The sequence below is a fragment of the Bombus pyrosoma genome, linkage group LG14, assembly GCF_014825855.1.
Source record: "Bombus pyrosoma isolate SC7728 linkage group LG14, ASM1482585v1, whole genome shotgun sequence".
NCBI classification, from domain to species: domain Eukaryota; kingdom Metazoa; phylum Arthropoda; class Insecta; order Hymenoptera; family Apidae; genus Bombus; species Bombus pyrosoma.
Window position 1 is genome coordinate 4,903,489 of NC_057783.1, and position 20,788 is coordinate 4,924,276.

The 20,788-nt window shown below is 39.9% G+C and overlaps 1 protein-coding gene across 3 annotated transcripts in view; it reads left to right on the forward strand.

Moving 5' to 3' along the window:
* Positions 1–19,246, forward strand: part of LOC122574636 (protein lozenge-like) — a 37,011-nt gene extending 17,765 nt beyond the window's left edge. Inside the window, exons 6-7 of one of the 3 annotated variants that reach the window (XM_043742416.1) lie at positions 16,831–17,001; positions 18,232–18,632. In XM_043742416.1, coding sequence (XP_043598351.1) covers positions 16,831–17,001; positions 18,232–18,497 — 437 coding nt within the window. In that variant the 3' untranslated portion in view covers positions 18,498–18,632. Of the gene's footprint in view, positions 1–16,830; positions 17,002–18,231 lie in introns of all 3 variants that reach the window. The other 2 variants (XM_043742414.1, XM_043742415.1) reach the window with 2 other exon arrangements.
* The last annotated feature ends 1,542 nt before the right edge of the window (positions 19,247–20,788 follow it).

A 20,788-nucleotide genomic window follows, 5' to 3' on the forward strand; every position in this document is an offset into this window, starting at 1 on the left:
TCGAGAAGCGATCGATCGATCGAGAGCTGGATCCATGTTGTTTTTGCCGTTCGCTGCTGGCACGAACTCCTCCTTTTGTTTCGGGCTCGGTTCGCTTGCGATGCCAGACGTTGTTGAATCGAACCTCTATTCCTCCCTCTTGCTCCCCATCTTCTTCGTAATCTTCTTCTTCTTCGCCATTTCGTCTCTCTTTCTGCACCGCCACCGGTCTCTCCTTCGCGTGATTGCTCTCCAAATCTCACCTACATGATCACTGTCGATCGTGACTCGGCCAGCTACGTTTACGGACTATGAATCAAACCGCCGTGCCTGACTAGACGAGGAGGAAACTTTCAACGCTATTAGTAGATTGCGTGTATTTATGCAAATTTAGATTTTTGTGAACCCAGTTAAAGAGCCAGGGCCCAGGGAAAGATTCGTCCCGTCCACTGAATATTACAACGAGGATAGCACTTTGGATATTTTGCATATTTTTGCAAGTATTGTGCGCGTTTCGTCCATGTTTGTGCATTTAAACTTTCTATAAATCGAAACACACATTCTACCTATTAGGTTAGATAGAATTTCTGTATTTGTTTTCGGCAAACGAGCGACACGGTAGTACATACTTTCTACTGTATAAAGTATCACAACGAGATGCAAACTATTTGTGGCTAGGAAGATTGTGGCTATTAGGATGGCACAAGGACAAGAGACATGTATCACTGTCTACAAATATTGAAACACCTGTTGGTTTCATAGAAAATATGATAATTCATATGAATTACCATAGATTACCACCGCAGAGAAGCGATTAATCGGTGAAATTTTTGTATGCAAGGTAACGATTCAAAATATAGAGAAACAGTTTTTGGCGATCGTTTGCAAGGATTGTAGGAAAATAATGGATTAACAATAGTATATTGACGACTATAATAATTCGATTGGAACTTCATTGACAAGATTTTAGATAAATTAAGTGGGTAATTGAAACGAATGGAATCATTTATGTTTTTACCACTAAAATCATGACAGTTGTTTCTCATCTCAGTGTTAATTAAATTCCAGAATATAACACATACGATATGGGCATAAAAATTTCCTATGATAAGTATTGGAATACTTTCATGAGCCAGTGTACCAATCAGAGTAGCATTCCGTTCGCCAACCTTCTTTCCAATCTCGAACACAGTACACGTTTCTATTCGTCATAAACGCACCAGAAACAAGCTCATACAGCAACAATCTTGGCTAGAAGGTTTCTGCAGGTGAAGAAAAAAGGGAAGCGAGCGTTATTCCTGTCTCTTATAATATAACCGTGTCCGTTTCTCGTCTTCTTCCCTGGAGTCTCATCTCGAATCGTGATCGGGGTAATAAGGCTCCGCCAGTGGCAAGCGGGCCGAGTACCTGAAGAGCTGGTGCAGAGAATCGAAGGAAGAAGGTTGCAAGTCCTCTTGCCTGTTGGTCGAAACGAGAGGGGCGAGAAGAGAAAATAAAGAGGACAGGAGAGACAAAGATGCTGTTGACGTGGTAGGGGTAAGGATGCTGATTATGGGGTGTCAAACAATCACGCTGATTGTATATTCTCCGCTGACTTCTTCTGTCTGCCTCGACGTTTACTCGTAGTCGCAACCCAAAAGCGGTGGATCTGTCTTGCTTGCTCGCTCGGCTGCTTTCTTCGAGACGTCGCGTCGTAGAAAACGTAGAAACGGGCAACAGCAAGGAATTACGTTAAATTATGTTAGATGACGTCTTCTACCGTTTAGTGTCGAAACTAGTCAAGATTCTTTTGAGGCAAAATGCATAAAAAAGGAAAGGAACAGTTTGTCGTCGCATCAAGTTATTTCACGAGTGTGCTCCTTGAAGATTAAAGTGATCCACTTTTTGCAAATTTCATAATTTTACGATACGATAGATAATTAACTTTCGGATTTTTATTTCATTCGATGGCTAGACAGAAGAGTTTCAGAATGAAATGATTGGAAAAAATGATTGGAGTAATCTGATAGATAGCAACATATTGAAAATATGTAGGTGATAAATCTACGATATTCTGCAAGGGACAAATAACATTGATTTAGTTATTACGTTGATTTAACTTCATTAATTCAGCTCTCGCGATTAATGCGAACAATATTTCCTAAATATTACAGAAGGTGACAGAAACGTGTATTTAAGTTACTCGAGATTAGATGCAGCGATAGTTTCGCTGTGGAATTTATCAGGCAGGAAACGTCACTGGCGATATTTTACATTTGTGGCCTCTATTTTCCTCAGAAACGCAACTTATACCCGGAAGCTTCGATTATAAAGATTGCATAAATATATTTGTGTATCTATCTACCGGTAATTGGATAGAAAAGTTGAAGAAGCGAAGGGGAAACGAAGGAGGCAAAGATTTTCGAATCTCGCGATTCCCACGTGCCTCCACTCGTGGCAGAGAACACGGCTACCTCTCTGCTCGTTTCTCTGCCTTTTTCTCCACCTACTGATGATTGTCGTGTTTCTTACTCGTGAAGATTTTGTCCGACGGGGCTTAATGGAAGGCTAGTGCATGCTTGTACGGAATCATTATTCCTCCTTGGGATGGTTGGGAATTTTAGTTAAACGGTACTCTGCTACTGTAATAAGACAGAGAGAAAGAGAAGGAAGAGAGGCCTTTGTCGTTTAATGTCAAGCTGCGGCCGGATTCGCATAGAATTTCATCTGGAAAGTCAGTTGCCATTCTCTCGAACGCGGTACTTCTTTTTAATTCTCGCGGCTGGTATCACGTGTGGTTGATTAAATTTCTTCGTCACGTCGGCGCCTTCGAAGCGTCTGAGGTCTGCCCGGGGAAAGGGTTACCTTTCTTAAAGGGGTGCGAGGGAGAGAAGTTGCCAGGCAATTAGGAAAGTGTCACACACACTCCTTTCGCGAGTCTCCCTCGCAACACGCCAACCCCTATCATGCTCTATCAGCAGGTTATTAACGTACAAGCTTAAACTTGCCGCGGGAACTCTAAAGGATCCGTGACACATTAGGAAACGTGCAATCAACACCCTCTTTAAGTACATCATTAACTATGAAAGTCGGCTTGCTCTTGTTTTCACAATGATTCAAGAAAATATCGGCGTTCTTGGTCTTATTTCTCGGAAAATATGTTTCCTGGTATATACAAATTTGTAGAGATTTTAATGCATCAAACATTCTTGACCTCATTTTTTTTAGCTTTTTAGAGATGAATTTTTCTTTCAACATTAATATAATCGCCTTTACGTATTGTGCACACACATTCGTAAAGTTAGGATCTTTTTAGCTGTAATTAATATTGAAATACGTCGATGTATCGTTGCAAACTGTGAACTGCAGAATGTGAAATGTGGTTCGTTGGAGGTACTGAATTCTGGGTTCCATTAGGTGAATTACGTGAGAAAAATTATAGTAATCCAATAATCTTCTACAAGTTACCTTGACACATATCGTACCATTAGCTACGTAAGAGCTGAAAAAGTTCCTTCGTATACTTTGCACGCATTTGTGGGAATTTTAACGCTCCTTTCGCTTACTATAAGTTAGGACGCGTGTAAGTAAGGAAACTTGGTCGCAAACGAGGCTTCGATGCTCACCGAAATGACGAACGCGACCGCAGAACTTAATTAAACTCGTAAATCCGTCGCCACCGTCGTCCCAGACAGCCACGACCGTTGTTGCGCCTTGCTACTTATTTCCCAGCTCGCAGTCGACCAATCACTGAACTCTATTTTGAATTCATGCAAACGCACCCTTCGTACGTTGCAACAGGACATCACACTTCCTGAATGGAATCTTCCCTTTCGTTAAGAAAAAATGATCCGTTTCTTTTCCAAGTATCAAACAGCTTTAGGAAAGATTCAAGTACTTTTCGGTTTTCAGTGTCTCACAAAAGCTATTTCAACACTTAGCGTAGAAAACTTTGTACATGTATTACATATATAAAAAAGTTTAACTTGAAACCTGGAACTGAAACCTGAAAATGTGTACAGGTTACAAGACATTCACTGCAAACATAATGTTAGTAAAGAATTAAGTATGATCTCACTGAATATGTGGCTCATTAATATAGCGAATTTGCGATAAATATCTTAAAACTTCTACGTACATCTTCGAATTGATTTCAAATTTTACCGATATACAGCCATAGTAGTCGTGCCCCATTACAGTGCTAATGAAATTTTTTAATGTTTTATGTAATACACATAATATATATGCATAAGAGCTTTCTATAAGCGTTGATATACTTTTGCGAGCCATTATATGTACATTCAGGATCATGGAAGGAGAACTGGACGAAATCCTCGGCTTTCCCAAAATGGAATTTCAGAAATCCCTGGGCTGCGGTGCTCGGTGAACTTTATCGCCTGTCGGTTTATCGCGTATCCTGGTGACACGACATCCTTCGTGTCCGTCCAATCAGGCGCGCACTTGGCGGACGACTCAAGGAAACCCGTGGTGACCGCTAGGCCCAGACCGCGATAATAACCGGGACGAATGGAACGTTTCGTTTCTATGTATTCCCCCTTTCAAATGCTCAGGATCCAACCAAGGTGCCTTCCGGAGATAGCCGGAAGTAGGTTCCTCGTTGCCTCGTGATTCGATCGCGTTTGATCGCTCTATCCAGTAGACGATAAGCTGACTCAAATAAGCGACAGAGCGTAATCACTTTTTATTATTTGGTGTCTCTATTTTGTCTTTATTATCTAAGATCCTTACTGTTCAAGATCGGAAGATCGTGTTTTCTATTTCTCTTTTTTTCTTGTTCTTTGTTAGAGAGAGTTGCCACAATTTATTTGATTGTGCAGAGAGAGAGAGAGAGAGAGAGAGAGTCGAGAATCTAGGATGAGATAGACGAGTTTTGGCACGAGGGCTACTCTTGGGAGGAGGGTGGATTGAATCGAACCCTTCGCCCCGAACGCATCCACGCTTTTCCCACGACGCTCTCTGCTCGTTTGACGTACGCTGTCCCCGGCTGCTTACCACTGAAAAATTCGTTTGTGGGTATTTTAAGAATGTAGCTGATTTTTAGAAACGTTTAGTGAAATTAGAATTTTTATAAAAGAAGAAATATCAGAAAATATACGGATATTACGTATGAATATGGATATATACGAAATATAAGAAGAATTTGTATTTCGCAGCTCAAAAAAATTCAGCTCTGGAAGGCTCAAGTTTTACAGGAAAATTATTGCGGCTCGCCATCGTTTTAATCCACTGTGTAAACTATTAAATCGGTAGAAAAGACAACTTCCAAGAAACAACATTCTCTAAATAATGACATGCTTTGTAAACGAATTGCGAAAGTCAGCGTGGATAAAAATTTCTAAAGTGGATCGATTGGCTGGCTGATGGATGAACTGGCCGAAAATCGAGGCGTCCGGCAATCATCAGGATACTCGTTCGAATCGATCTGAGAGATGATCGAGGGACAATCTCGAGCAAATCGATCGAGGTCGATCGGCCGGCTCGAAACGTAGAAAGAATTGAGCCGGACGAGCGAAGCGAGAAAGCAGTTCACGATCCAGAGGATCCCGCTTCCCGAGATCGTCATCCTACCGAAACATCGGAGCAAAAACTCTCGAAAATCTTGGATATAAAAAGACGACTAGGCTTGTTGCAATAATAAGCGCTTAGTCGACTGAAGAAACGGAAAACTGCACTTCCGACCACGTTCATCTCGCGTTTTACCATTAACAGTCATTTATTTGGAACAGTTTCTTTCATCATGAGATAAAAAGCATCGAGACTGTTCCAGGATTATCTCATTGAATCGAGTGTTTCGATTGTTTTTTGAGGAATTCTTGGCGCATCGCGTCCTAGAAGGAAATTGCAAATTTTCACACGCTGCACTTTTACGACTGTTATTTGTTTTGATATCGAGTTTTTTTAAGTACAGAAGTTTGAGCGCCCGAGAATTTTTACAGAGATTATCGGAGACGTTATTTTTAAAATACACTTTGGAATTTATGACTACATATATATTTTTTGAGGCATTCGATACTAATTATACATTTGGACAATAAAATTGAGCAATTGGCAAGAGCTACTTTCTAAATATTAGACAATATTAAATAGGAAAAAAAGATAATCAACATAATAGTATAGCAATTTTCCTCAGTTTCTGTTCTGCTTTCCAACCTTGCTTGCAAGAAACCACTCTCAGATTTTTCATTAATCGATATTCCAGCAGTTAATATTCTATTGTATGTTTATTTTGATAAATCTAAAAATAAGAAAACATTAGAAACAGAGGAGTGTCAGCGCTTAAAAAGGGAAGAGCTTTTGTATCCTACAGTAAGAGATCAGATACGCTCGCACGAAGCAGAAGCTTCTATTTAATAATGAGTTCCTCGTCTCATTCTCCATTCGTCTCGCGCTCCTCCCCGTTACTTGACCAACCCGTAAATGATGTTGGCTTCTGCAAAAGGATTTAAAGGTCCCACCACGTTTCTCGTAATGTCCTGCCGTTCGCAGAAATCCTCACAACGAATTACCATACTATTTCTCAACCGGTCGCAGCTGTCTGGTATTCATTCTTGATTCTAATCACGACCTTGCCATCAAGTTTTTGATTCTGATCATTTTAAATAAAATGAAATTATAAAGCTTCCTGTTATTTAAAAAATTTATGATTTTATTACGCGAAAACATAGCTAAGGAAATTGTTTCGGTATGATTTTGACAAGACGATTCCTTTCTTCTTCTTGATGTTCTTGTTAGATCTCGTTGAAGTCCAACCGCTTTTGTGACTGAGTCTCCGCTCTAAGACCACCCACGACACTTTCAAGACCGACTTTACATAGTCGACGCGATTTCGAAGCCCGGAAATTCCAGGGATGCTAATGTCGCCATTAATCTCGGTGACTTGCCCGACTCTCATGCAAAAATCTTAATCTCGCAGGCTCATCGCTAACAAACGCATATTTACGTTTATTAACTTACAATAAAGCTTAGCAAGCGTATAAAATGGAGAAATGGTTAGTTGTAAATTCAACCAATTGCGTTACGGAAGGTTTTATAATATGGGATATACTATACTATCTGTGTAGAATGGCTTTCAAGTTTTTGTTTCAAGTAATATTATATTAAATTATAAAATTCTCAAGTTTATTAAATAGATTTACGGTACACATATACAGTACAATGTTTAGTATACTTTGTATTCAGACGATTAAATAATTATTCGATTCGTTTATTTTATAAATATGGAAGAATGCCCTGTATTTTGTAGGCATGAAGTTTTTCAAGTATCACATTACTCAAACATACAATTTTGTTTTATATTCCTCTTTCCACGAAGCTTTTCAACCAGAATCCGGATGAAATTAATTTGTCACCACATCTGCAACAATTTGAAAAATAAAACACGACGTTACGAAAAAGGCAAAGAGACGTGCGTATAGAGAGAATTGAAAAGTGAAACGAATTTGAAGGAAAGAGGAAGGGAAAGAAAAGCACGAGAAGAATCACCGAGATGGTGAACGGAAGTACCGGTAAGGTAGACGAATTAGGATCGAAAGGAAGCCCATACTGGCCAGCTTTTTTTTCGTTACACAAAATTCCTGTACTCGTAACATCTCAGGTACATTGGCTGGATCGTGTCCGGAGAGAGAAGGAGAGCAAGCAGAGGAGAAAAAAATAGGAGAAGGAGAAGACTAAGCAAGGCAAGAATAAGTCGAGGGAGAAGAAGAGGAAGAAGAGGTGGAGGCAGTTACGTGATCCACGCTCGAGAGGGCACGGATCTTCGTCCCGATCTCGAGAGATCCTCTCATTTTACCTGCAGACGATTTTGGTCGTCTATCAGTTCTCCGTCTTTTCTTCGTTTTTCCTCTCCTTCGTTAGATGTCGAACAATACGGGGCCAAATTGAATTACGCCGGCGGGCGTGAACTGTAACATCAGGGTGAGGATTCTTTAACGCGATCGAACCATACAGTCTTCGCCGCAAGGAACCTTCTGGCCATGAATTTTATTCATTTTCTTCGATACACAAGCATGTATGCACTTACAATGAGAGCAAAATCCATTAAGTCACGCTTTTTCTGAACAACGGTTTATATAGCATTAATTCATTCCAATAAAGCGTATCATAAAGCGGTGAAGGCGGGTCAATTCTGACTCGTGCAGTTTATTACGTTTTAGATTACTATACGCGTTACTTAAAAGATCTGTATGATTCCATCGTCAATCGTACAGTATTTCTTTTCGGATTATTCAGCGTTGGCTTGGTCCACTTTTCAATCTCAATGTCTCATATATAAGATGATCTATTTGAAGTTTTGCATGTAATGTCTCCCAAACTACTCGTTATTCCAGCAAGTTTCTCAAGCAACACTTAATTTCTTGCGCAAAGAACATCCTATAACAGTCAGCAACCTTGTCTAAGTGGTCGTACCTCTCAGATTTCAACGTATCCTTCGTATCTTTAAATGAATCTATCTGTTATCATTTAGCCGATTCTACGATGAATTCATCGACCTGTAACATGTTCGGCGTCTCGAACAAAAACATTAATCCTGATATAATAATTATTACCTCGGCAAAGAACGAAATAGCGTAGAAACGAGTTTAGCGAACTGTCGATCGGAAATCCAGCACGGGCGTCGATTGATTTTTAACAAAGTTGGAAAACAGTTTTCTAAGAGCGTCGTTGGCTCCTGAAAAAGCGTATTCGAAGACAGACGATGCGAAGAAGCGAGGTAAGAATTGAGGATTCGTTTGAGCTCGCCACGACAAATGGTCTAAGTCAAGTATCGAAGATATCCAGACGAGTCTTTACCTCGACCTGCTTCTTTTCCAGTTGAACCTTAATTGAACGCCAATCAACCATCCGATCGACCCATGATCAATTGATTACCACCGATCGACGACGCTTTCGTTGAAACCTCGCGATCTCGCGTTTCCTTTGTAGCTTGCAGCAACATAAAAGGTAGATACTTTCTTGTTCCTTAAGGTAAATCTGTTTATTCTGTGCAAAAATGTAACATATCTGATGGAGATTTGGAAGGCTCCTTTCGGTTCTTCATGCGGCCAAATTGAATGGTGGCTCGAACCCGCAAAGTATTCTGCTTGCACGCGAACATCTTCTTTGAAATTCTTCGAGGTAATTGACGACTCTTATATTTTTGTGTCGTACAGGCCTTCGATATAACGTCGAACTAAAAATAATCATGATTATTCAGAGTGTCTCAGGGTTTAACAATCAAATTCTATGGTTCTATATAGTCAAAGAGGATATGTTATACATGGTAATTCACAAAAGCATTTGAACGGTTATCGTAGGAGATTTTCCGCAATATATTACGTGCCTTGTATGAAACTTTTGAAAATTGTATTTATTTATTAATGGAATGAATTATTGTTTGAATACTTTGTTGATCTCTGTCAAACTTTCACAAGATTTTCAATTATTATCAAATATCGATGCAATGATAATAGTCGCGTTTCACCGTAATGCGAAGGAAATTTCAGAAAGTTTTGCTTTCTTACTTGACGCTCGTAAAAGTTTTAGCATACATAATACATATACCCATAAAACACTTTGAGAAAACAAGACGTAAATTACTTTATTTGTGCGTTTAACATACAACTATAACGCGAGAAATAAAGCATCGACTGGAAGATGCAAAGAGGATGAGAAGAAGAAGAAGCTAGGAAATTCGCGTGTCTACCGATGATAATCGGTCGAAATGGAGTACGGGGCCCGTGAATTTCCGGGCACACCGGTGATGGGGCCTCTCCATTCATGCTCTTCATTCACCTTCGAAATTACGCGGCGCGTGTGGAAGAGGCTGGAATGAAAGTTGCGAAAGGCGTCTCCTGAAAGGCGACGGGACAAAGGGGAAAAACAGAAGGAGCGGCTGCGGAACGAAGAAAAAAGAGAAAAGGTGGAACAGAGTCCCGAGATCTTTTTCTCCGCAGTCGAACGCGCCGGAGACCCCTTGTGCCGCTATTGTTCGTTTTCAGGAGCAAATTGCGGCGATGCGTGCGTGCAAAACTCGCCTCTTCTGCGGCCGACGCCCTGTTAAACAGATTTTCTTCTTTCAGAACGATTCGATGAGATGAATGGAGAGATGAATGGAAAATAACGAAGAACGGAGAGTACAGCGCGAAAACGCAAGCAGGATGAACGAAATTAGCAGTGGATGGGCATTGAAACCGTCGTCGAAAGCCGCCTACTTTTGAGAGATTGACGAACCGTGGATGGTCCTTCTGCAAATTACCGGCAACTTCGCCATTCGTCTCGCGTTTCTTCCAGATTCGTTGTTACTTTCTCACGTTTCGTGTGTTGCAACTTCAATCGTCGTACATCGTGTGGGAATAATACCGAATATTGTTGTATCAATCGTGAATTTTTTTCCTTTTTTTTTTTGCGCACACTTTTGGATTTCTACGCGTTTGAAGGATATTTAGAGATACAACGATACGCATCTAGGAATACACAGTAATACTCTTTTCGATAGGATTTTCTAAAAATTCTCTCTTCAAGCCAACAATCTTCACGTGGTAAAACGAGGACTCCTCTTACACGTCATCTAAGACTGATCGATCAGCTTTCTTTTCTATTGTATCCAAAGATTGAATCTAATCTCGCGTCGCACAAGTTGATCGATGCGAGTTACTAATTTGACACGGTTTTCGATACTTCACTTTTAAGCAACATTTGGAACAAACATCGTGAATTTCGTGAAATAAGTCGATTTTTACGTGGTAAATCTAGGAAAAAGTTATTGAGGTAATTTGCATCATACAGGACACGCATACGATATACTACATCGATCTCTAGCTCTAAATTTGAAATTCTTGATTCTTTTTTATAATAGATCGTGACACAAGACTATAGGCTGCGTACATCGATCTGTAGTTCCGACTCTAAGTTGTAAGGTCAGAAGATTAGGAGAGGAATGGAAAGAATGATTTTCCTCGTAGATTATTGAGTTAGCAAGGACGTCAAATAGCGATCGTGCTGGTAGTCGGTTGCTCGCGATCCCGAAGTCATCGAGGGGAAACACTATCCTCGGGACAGGATACTCGGTGTATAAGAAGAAATCGCTGATGGTAAGCGATACGCAAGGCAACAAGAGTTTCCTGGCCGCTCGTATGCGTAAGACTTCTCTCTCTCCTCTATGGACGTTATGCAGGGTTTACCAGTGTACACGCGGCCTCTTGATATGTGTCATACACGTACGGTTAGCGTGTGTCGACATTCGTGTCGAGCAGGAATATCGAGACGACGCAATATCGACTTACGTTACACGACCAAACGAGCATCTATCTCGGTGGGAAACGAAGCCCCACGGCTTCGTCTGTTCGACGTTGTTCGTAACGTTCATTCTCTTTTCGATTCCGAAACTCCTTGTCACAACGTGTCCACTGACTAAAGAATTTCAAGTTCTGACAAGGCAGCATTTATTTCCACTTGCAAGTTCTGGTATGAAAATATTCTCTGTTCGACCCCAAACCTTCTTTTCTACGCTGGCTAAAAACTCCCAGACTCTAGCAAATTCGTATCTATTTGCAATTTAAAATTCCGCTTTCAAAATGTTTCATGTTCTAAATACGTTCGAAGCTTAAGTATTTTCAGGCTAAGACGTGGACGTTCATACTTCTGCACTTTGGTACTAGAGAGTTCGCTTGGTTGAAATTCTTGGCGCAGGCCAAAGGTTAGGGTACACAAAGCAACAGCCTAAAACGTGTCAAGGACAATTTCCTTGGATATTTTGTCTCCTGTCTCTGGTATTCTAGACTTTGAAACTTCAAAAGTGTCCCAACTTCTCTGGGAGGGTAAGGTAGAGTTATTCGAGTCAGCGAGCAGGAATCATATAAGAACTAACAAAACAACGAACGATATAATTTTAGCAGCTTTTTAATTATAATCTCGTAGTGTCACTCGCGACAAGCTTCAACGATTCTAGACAGATTCAAATTTTCGATGGTCGCTGTAAAAGCTATCTTAGGACGTAGCGTACCATTAGTCTAGAAACGGTTCAGACGTTGGAGATTAGGCGACTAAAATAACCCTTACCATATCCTACTCTGTGCAGCTTGTTAGTTACCAACAATGGAAACGATCCAAAGTATCTGCTATCGTGTTGCCACTTTCTTTGTGCATTAGATGATCGGCAGACCACTCGATCGTTGAAAGAAGAAGAAGAAGAAGATGAAGTCGATCGAAGGAACGGGCTAGCGGTAGCATGAAGCTCGGTGTGGGGTGGAGAGTTAGGTGGGAGAGAAACCGAGAAACGACGAAATGACGGCGGTCGATGGACGGTTCGTTAAGTAGATGGCTGGTCGAGAGACTAAGCACCAAAACCACCTCACTGTGGTTTCACACCCGCAGAGCTACGGACAGAGATCCAGGGAAGGAGGAAGAGAGACACGAAGAGAAGGAAGTAGTAAACAACTCGGAGTTCCTTTGGTCAGGACTCGTGCGTTCCTTTGGTCAGGATCAACGCCGATGTTACACCTTATGATTTCTTCAAAGAGTCGTCTGCTTGTCGATCGAGCGCGGTGACCAACCCTGTAACGACATCGAGATCACCGATAAATGGAAATGGTCTATGGGAAAGTTCGATCCGCAAAGTTGTCCTCACTCAACATTGCAAATCTCTGGTGTCTGCGGTTGAAACGATGAAACTATGAAATCCCGAGTATCGAGAATAACACGATTTCATCTCATACCATTGATCTCTCTCCGCTTCTTAATCTACTATTCGTTGATCTACTTGATCTCGGAGAGGATGTTTCGATGTACGACTGTATTTTTAGAAACAATGCAAAGCTCAGTAACGGAAGCGAATAGGGAATGATGTTTCCAATGAAATGAATATTTCATTCGATGTTATCCTTGGAGAGATTTGAGACAACATTGTTCTTTGTTTCCCTGATTTATGGAAATCTTCTCTTTGACGATTAATTTTATCTGCCAAGATGGTTCAGTGTATGACTCAATTCTTGCAGTCGACCGACAATGTTGTGAATAAAAATGAATGCAAAACGATTGGATATCACAGTTAATGTCTTTCATGATCGAATCTCGGGACAAGTTCGATCTCCTTCTTTTCTTTTTTCCGTAATTCATAGAAACTTTCCCTTTAACGATTAATCTCAGGCATCGTGGTTCAGTGTGTAAATGAATTTTTTTCAAGAGATCGACAATGTGTGAATAAGGATGAGTAGAAAATGATCAAATATCCACCTGATATCTTCCTTGGTCGGATTTCAAGGCAAGTTCGATCTCCTCTTTTTCATGATTCATAGAACTAGCCTGTTCCCTGAAGAGGCTCGAAATGGACTATTATCCAACAGATGGTCGACCCATGCTGGTGTGCTTTGTTTTGTTACCGTTGTTCCGGTAATTGCGGCAAATACACGGCCATTTTCGGTAATCACCCGCACGCCCCCATCCCCACGATGCGCGGTCCCTTTTGAGAATTCCGAAACGACCTCGACCTTCTCTGGTCGGTAGGCGTAACGACAGTTTTGCTAGCGGATCTTCCACCCGCGACCTCGACCTGATCTTACGGCGTGGCGGTTCGAACTCCTTCCTCGAGAATCAAAGCGTAGCTGACAAGGAAATTCTTCGGTAAGGAAGTAGCTTAGCTTCCGAGATTTTTATAATATTTCATCGAGCTCGTGTTTATCGCGATCCAGTAGAACGCTTTTTCTTTATTGAAATAAGATTTTACTCGATTCGCGATCACAATAGAACTCTGTTTGCGTAAAAGCCGTTTATCTTAACTTCATTCATCGAAGTGTATTTTTAGTTGCCAATTGTCCCCTGATAAGTTCGCAGAAATTAAAGTTAAGAATTTGCGAATTTATATGGCTCGTATAATCCATTGACTGTGAGAATATTTGAGAACACTGGCACGTTCAGCTCCACTACGAAAATTCACTAATTCCAGTGTGTTAATTCTAATATGTTCCACGCGTTTCAAAATACGTCATATAAGTCGTATAATTTATAGACTGACAATATTCGAGTACCGAAGCGATCAGCTCGAAAACGTGAGATTCGCTTAATCCTTCACGGAAGCCATAAACGTCCAGACTTCTCGATAAACGACACTCTAATGCAACAAAGTAAAATACAGGAAACGTTTTAAAGAGGCTGCTGCCATTGAGTTCAGCCTCGACAGGTTAAATAATTTGACTTGGAAGGCTCGCGGAGTGTAAAGGCCTGTCCGTAGGTTTACGAGGGAATTAGCAACCGTTAATTACAAAACCGCCGTCTGTTTCTTGCGCGGCCAGCAGCCCCTCATAATCCAACACGGGATTACGAAGCGTGCAGTTCAAGTCAATGGCGAAACCCGTGATTTATCGCCTATTAAAATCGACGGTTTTCTAATCAATTCTCTCGGCGACTTCCCCGCCTTGACCCGAAAGGTTCTCCTGCTTTCCATTCGCACTGTAAAATATAAGTTTCTCGCTTATTGTCGACCGAGTAAAACGGATCTATCGATTTGCCGCGGGAAATCGCAGTCAAATCTCTGTAAAATTCGACTTTATTCTGCAGCTACGCGATCTGCTCGGCCGAATCAATCGTTTTCACTGAAACAGGAAAAGCTTGTGGTATATCTGGTAGAGTGGAATACCTAATTTCGTAAGGACCGTATTTTTTTTACGTTTAGGTAAAACACAGTTTGCCAAGCTGACTGAAATGGTGAAATCTGACTCTGACTCGAAGATCTTTCCTTGTATTTACGATAATGCATAACAGGCGTAACTCCGTCGTATTTTCATTTTTATTGGAAATTAATTATTTTCCGTTAGTTGCAAATTTGTTTAATATCTACTTTGACATATTTCTAACACTATAGTTGAATTGATATGTATGTATTTATATGCTCAATCTAAATTCTAAATTGCAATTTGTGACCTGTAAAATTTCACTAATAATATTAATCCAATTGTAGGAAATGATTCTGTGAACAAAACGCAGAAGGTTTCGAAAATTTTTGACAATAAAGAATCCGGGGTTTTCGAAACTACTTCCTCGTAATAGTTCTTCTTGGAAGCGGCTGGACGATGAACGCGCCCTTGAGAAAGCGTGTTTTGTCATCGGGCCGACGACTATCCGCCGAGAATCATCAATGCTCGGGCTTTCCATCGAGTCTTCCCGCTAGTGAACGACGCTCATATTGTAGTCATCACGTATGCACCTCTGCAAACATGAGACAAACCTATGAACACAAGTTCCTTGAACTCTTTGATTGACTTCCTAAACGTTTCCTCGTATCGTACGCGATACAATAACGTTTTATAATCTTTTCCTTTTTTTTTTTTTTTTTTTTAATAAAATAGAACGACCAATAGAAATGATCGAATCATTGAATAAATACTCGAAGGCCAACAGGAAGCAGACTATAGTGTTACAGATGTCGAATGAAAGCTGAAACGGCCAATTGAGAGGACGAATAAAAAAAAGGGGGGAGTGAAATATTGTGTGTCGATGTTGGTTCTTTTCGTGAAACTTTATTCTCGATCTCTGGCGAATACGTATTTCATAATCACAAGTCAGTCGCGTTCAGCTTCGACGGAATAATGGCGAGTAATAATTTTGCCGAATCATCGTTGACTCAGCGTGCGATATTTTCCTCTCTGTATTTCCGTAACTTTTACCGGTTGCTCGTCTCGCCATTACCGTGGAGGTAGGTACTTGGAAATTCATTGCACGTCCGACGGAAGTCGCGAACTCTGCGATAAATATTTCAAGAGATGATAATTAATATCGGATAATTACTTGGTATAAATGACGTAGACCTTGTGATTCTTACGCTGGACCTGCGAAAAGTCACGTACTTTTTAAATGTCCCATTAGTATGGATAGATTTCAGATGTTTTTGCATTTTTTGAGAAATTTAAATTGCAAAAATGAAGATAATATGAAAAGATGTGTATCTACGTAAAATATCCAGAGTAATATCCGGAGTGTTAAATTATAAATCGAGTAGCTAACTTCATGAGTAACGCACTTGTCTTTTGTACATTACATGAAAATGAAAAATTATCTGTAATTAATCAGTAGTCAGCAATGTTTCCTTTTTGAATTTTATAAAATTTCGATAGCGATAATCTCCATTGTTTTTCACAATTCAGTTCAGCAGCAAATATATTTTAGATATTTGATATATTATTGCCTGTTATTATATGTATACTATGCATTTCTGCATTTTTAAATTTATTAAAATTGCAAGGCTGGTTATAATATTTAATGAACGAAATGAATCCCTGCCTCTGTTTCCCAAAGTTCCAATTCTTTAGTTGCATTCATGAAAATATGAATTTGTATAAACATCCGTGACCAATTAACCGTGTACTTGTAGCAATCATTTAGACTTCCGGCATACTTCGACTCCGTGAGTCATTTCAATTAATCTGACGGAGTTACTCACTCAGAACACCGTTACCATTTTACAAACAGTGCGTAGAATCGAGTCAATCGCCTATGAGTCTTCTCCTTGGAATCCCGTCTTATGAGTTAAAAGTATCCAACGTTTGTACTCATCGGTCGGTATACTAAAAAATATCGTTGATACACTGCGAATTATTATGCGTTTACGGGAAATTTAAAGGTGCGAATATGCATAGATTGCATATGTATGATACATAAAGGTATATAGAGAAATATATAACTCTTAAATATTTATGGTAAATTTAAAAGTACAAACATAAATAAAATGCACACAATAGGCAAAAATATATGAAATATTCAAATATAATAGATATAACAAATTTACTCTTTCAATTATTCTCATAACGATATGAATTCGCATAAATAATCATAGTATTATTATTAAAAAATTTTTCTAATGAACTGTAATGATTTTTGTTGCAGATACGAGTACGGCTGCTGCGGAGTGGACTTACCCATCTGCAGCATCTTCTTATCCAGCTCCACCAGTAAGCAGTGGTGGCTCGTTTTCGCCGATTCCTGGAGGAGCGTTTTCGTATCCAGGTGAAGCTCTTTCTCATCATCCCACGACGGAACCGGTACCATTACCCACTGGTTAGTACCAAAATATTTCTCAATCCTTTCACCGTATAGCACGAAAGCAAGCAATCAGATATAGCGATTTTATAGCAATATTAAATTTTATTTAAAATCGCGGATAAAGGAATAATTGTTTTTCAAATTGTTCGTTGCGAACATTTTCATTACTTCATTACACTGTAAAAGGATTAAATATAAAACAGCGATTTGCATTCATATCTAAAGGAAAATTCTGATATGTAGCCATCTGTACGCTGTTGTGACACAGAATATTTTCCAAGAAGGCGTTCTTCCTCTTCTGTGTGACGTAACCACTTGTCAACGCCAGTAAAATACGAATAATTCGTATAATTTTGTTATTTTTGCCAGATTCTCAGATACGTCGCTCATAATTGTTATTGCAGCGAAATTGCTGACAACCTGTTTGGTCGCTTCAAACAGATCGCTTTTAATCCCTTAACAAACACTTCCAGCTCTAGATATACATATACTTTCACATCCGCTCATTAATACAAAGACACTCAGGTACAGGAAAACTAGATAAACCTGAAAAACCACAAGGAAATTATTAAACCTCCATATTTGAAACCTTAGATTGATATGAGTAAATAAATATAAAACTCACATATTCAACATGGTAAGGAAAATCTCATCAATTACACTTGCATAACGAATATTCATATTAATACGTTTTTGATAATATCTGCATTGCCTCTTCAACTATACCTTCTATTACATATTTCGTTTTCTATTTATTATACTCTATATGTTACATCATACATACTATGCACATACTAGCTACTAAGTCAGACTTGGATTTCATGCTATTTAATTCAACGAGGGTCGCGCTAGAAAATTGTAAAAGTACCAATATGTATGGTATTTTTGGTATTAATGGTACTATGGTATTAATCCATTATTTTCCTCTAAAATTGTGCAAATAGCATTCGCAACTGTTCTCTGGATCTGTGTATCTTCCATCTTTATCTCGTACAATACAAAATTCTAACCAATTAATTATTTCTCTAACGATCTGGATCAATTATCACGTTCAATTCGAGATCACCGGTTGTCCTGATTCACGGCCAGAGACGTCTATGCTTTTTTCTCGAAATATCTGAAATATCCTCTGTATAAAAACCACTCGACTAACTTACTCGTTTCAACCACGCTTCAACCTCAGCCACAGCCTCCAAGTATCCATTCCTTCAGCAGAGACTTACATATCTAACAACAATTGCACAGTCTGTCTCAAATCTTGCAGTTCTTCCGTCAGACAGTCAACAGGACACGTACACGCCGAACTGCGTCTCCATGTATCCAAGTCACGGAACCTCGTCGACTTCGTTGCCATTGGTACCCAGCAAGACCAGCGATCCAGACATCTTCGCGGGCGGTGGGACAGGCAGCGGAAGTCCAGGTTACCACTACGGTTCCTGGACCTCTGGACCAGCCACGCCGGTCCCGGTCGCCTCACACAATTACAATCCAAACTACCAAGGCTACTATAATAATCCAAGCCAAAATTACATCAGTCCAGCGCCAATGGTTCTTTATCCACAGTTGTACAGCACGGTGAACCAGAACCAGATTCATCTGCATCTGCATGGTGATTTGAGCGAGGAACAGGTCACAATCGCCGGCAGCAATCTGACGATCAGCAGCAACAGGCTGGAGATCGGAGTTATGGGCGAAGAGAACGAGCAAAGGAACGATGTATGGAGACCTTACTGAAGAGATTTGTAAACGAGTCTGTGACTTTAAATGTTATAAATGTGATATCGACGAAACGATAATGTTTGCAATAGAGAGTTGAGAGAAGGGTCGAACGAAGGTGTTAGGAACTCGGTGATGTCCTCTGCGATTAGTAGTGGTAGTGCTCGAGGAAATGGTCGATTTTTCGCGGTCACACGAAGTGTGATTGGTATCGACGGTGACTGAGAACTGGAACACGAATGTGTAGATACGCTGTCGTCGTGAGAAAGTCTCGGGGTGTTAGGAAAGGATCTCGACTCTAAGAGCGTCTCTAACTCGATCGTTTAGAAAAAGCATCGCTGGAGGAGCGCGTAGAGGGATCAGGGCTCGATACGCGGCTGTAAATTGAGCCAGCGCGTACGTGTATCCGCAAAGTGGGAAGATAGTCATGTAACATTGTAAATACAGATATTTTCCATGAAATAAAATCTTGCCTGAACAGGTTCCTGCATGCCCCCGTTCACTAGATCCACCACGAGGAAGCTTCGTACACGTAGGAACGAATATAGACATAGCATTAGTAAAGAGTCATCGAGAACATCGACGATTTTTCGTTCGTTGTTTCTCGTTCCTGTCGTTAGCAGGAAAAATGTAACAAAGGTAGGATCAACGAATTAATCTTTTTCGCAATTCGAGTAGAAAAATCTTGATACGGCATGGAAACACACATCTGCCCACAGAGGTATGTGGTTCTCCCTTTTTTCAGAGGGCACAGAGGCCACGGGTAATCCTTTTTACGAGCGCGCTGCAAGCTCTATTTAATATTTAAAGCATACTGGAAATGACGAACGAATGGATAGTTGCGGTCTATGTCACTGTTCCATCCTCTCTCCCTTTACTTTCCAGCCCACCCTGTTTTCCACTCTTTTTTCCATCGGTTTTACGAGCCGACTAAAAAACGTCATTCCTCGTTTGTACGATTTTCTACGAAGTAAAACAGAATATTTCAGCTCTGAATGTTCCTTGAGTTGAATTGAATATCTTCCTCGTGCAAGATGAAAATTAAGATTTAGCGATAAGATTTCTTTAAAATTGACTTCATCGATTCGAGTGGATGATTGTGGTAAAGAATCGAGTTTCGAATCGATAATGCAAGTTTTTAGAAGTTCTAAAACGGAGTTATATTGTACAACAATTGGAAGGATTAGAAAGTTACTTAAGCGTTGAGCCTCAAGCGAAATTGCTGCCTGAATTAAGAATTAATGGATTATCCAACGATTCTGCTGCCAAGCTACGCGTAGAGAACAAATAGGATGTTTTCCTGATTACAATCAATGAATAATGACCAGGTTCGAAGGAATTCACAAACATTTTCCTCTTTCGATTGAGTTTTCCAACATTTCCTTTGTTCGCTCCATTGTTTTCTATTTCGTATTTGCATTTCCACATAAATAATTATCCCAACATTTTACGAGCTCGGACAATCGTCTTACAATTAATTCTATTGTATTCTTTGAATCACATTTGACGCAATTATGTTTTCTTACTTTTGTTGCATTTTCTAGGTTTTGACAAAAAATGTTCGGATGATTTTTATAAAAATTTTGTAAAAATATTGAAAGTACTTTTTCTAAAGCAAGAGATTCATAAATAAAAATTCGAGGACTACAGCAGGTAAGTTATTAAAAATAACGTTTCCTTCGTTTCAAGGAACAAGATATAGAGTGACTATAAAAAGCATTCGCACACCGTTGTGTCTGTTATTGCATTTACATACTAATTAATTAAGTCCAACTATATTAGTGATACTTTCGTACGACTAGAAAAATTTAACACGTGCTATGAAAATGATATAGTAGAACCTAATAGAATATGTTTCGTTAAAAAAGAAAGAGGTGTGCAAATACTATTTGTAGCATAATACAAAATTCTAAATAAAACGAATTGAAAAATTCCACGACACAGAATAATCATGGAAGGCGTAGTCTTTGGAGGAACAGAATCTATGCGTGAACTTTCACCAAAGAAACGTGGCGTTCTTCTGCGTTCGTCATCTTCTTCAGAGGTTGCACGCTTTCCCGCTTCCTCTTCGCTGATGTTTACTACC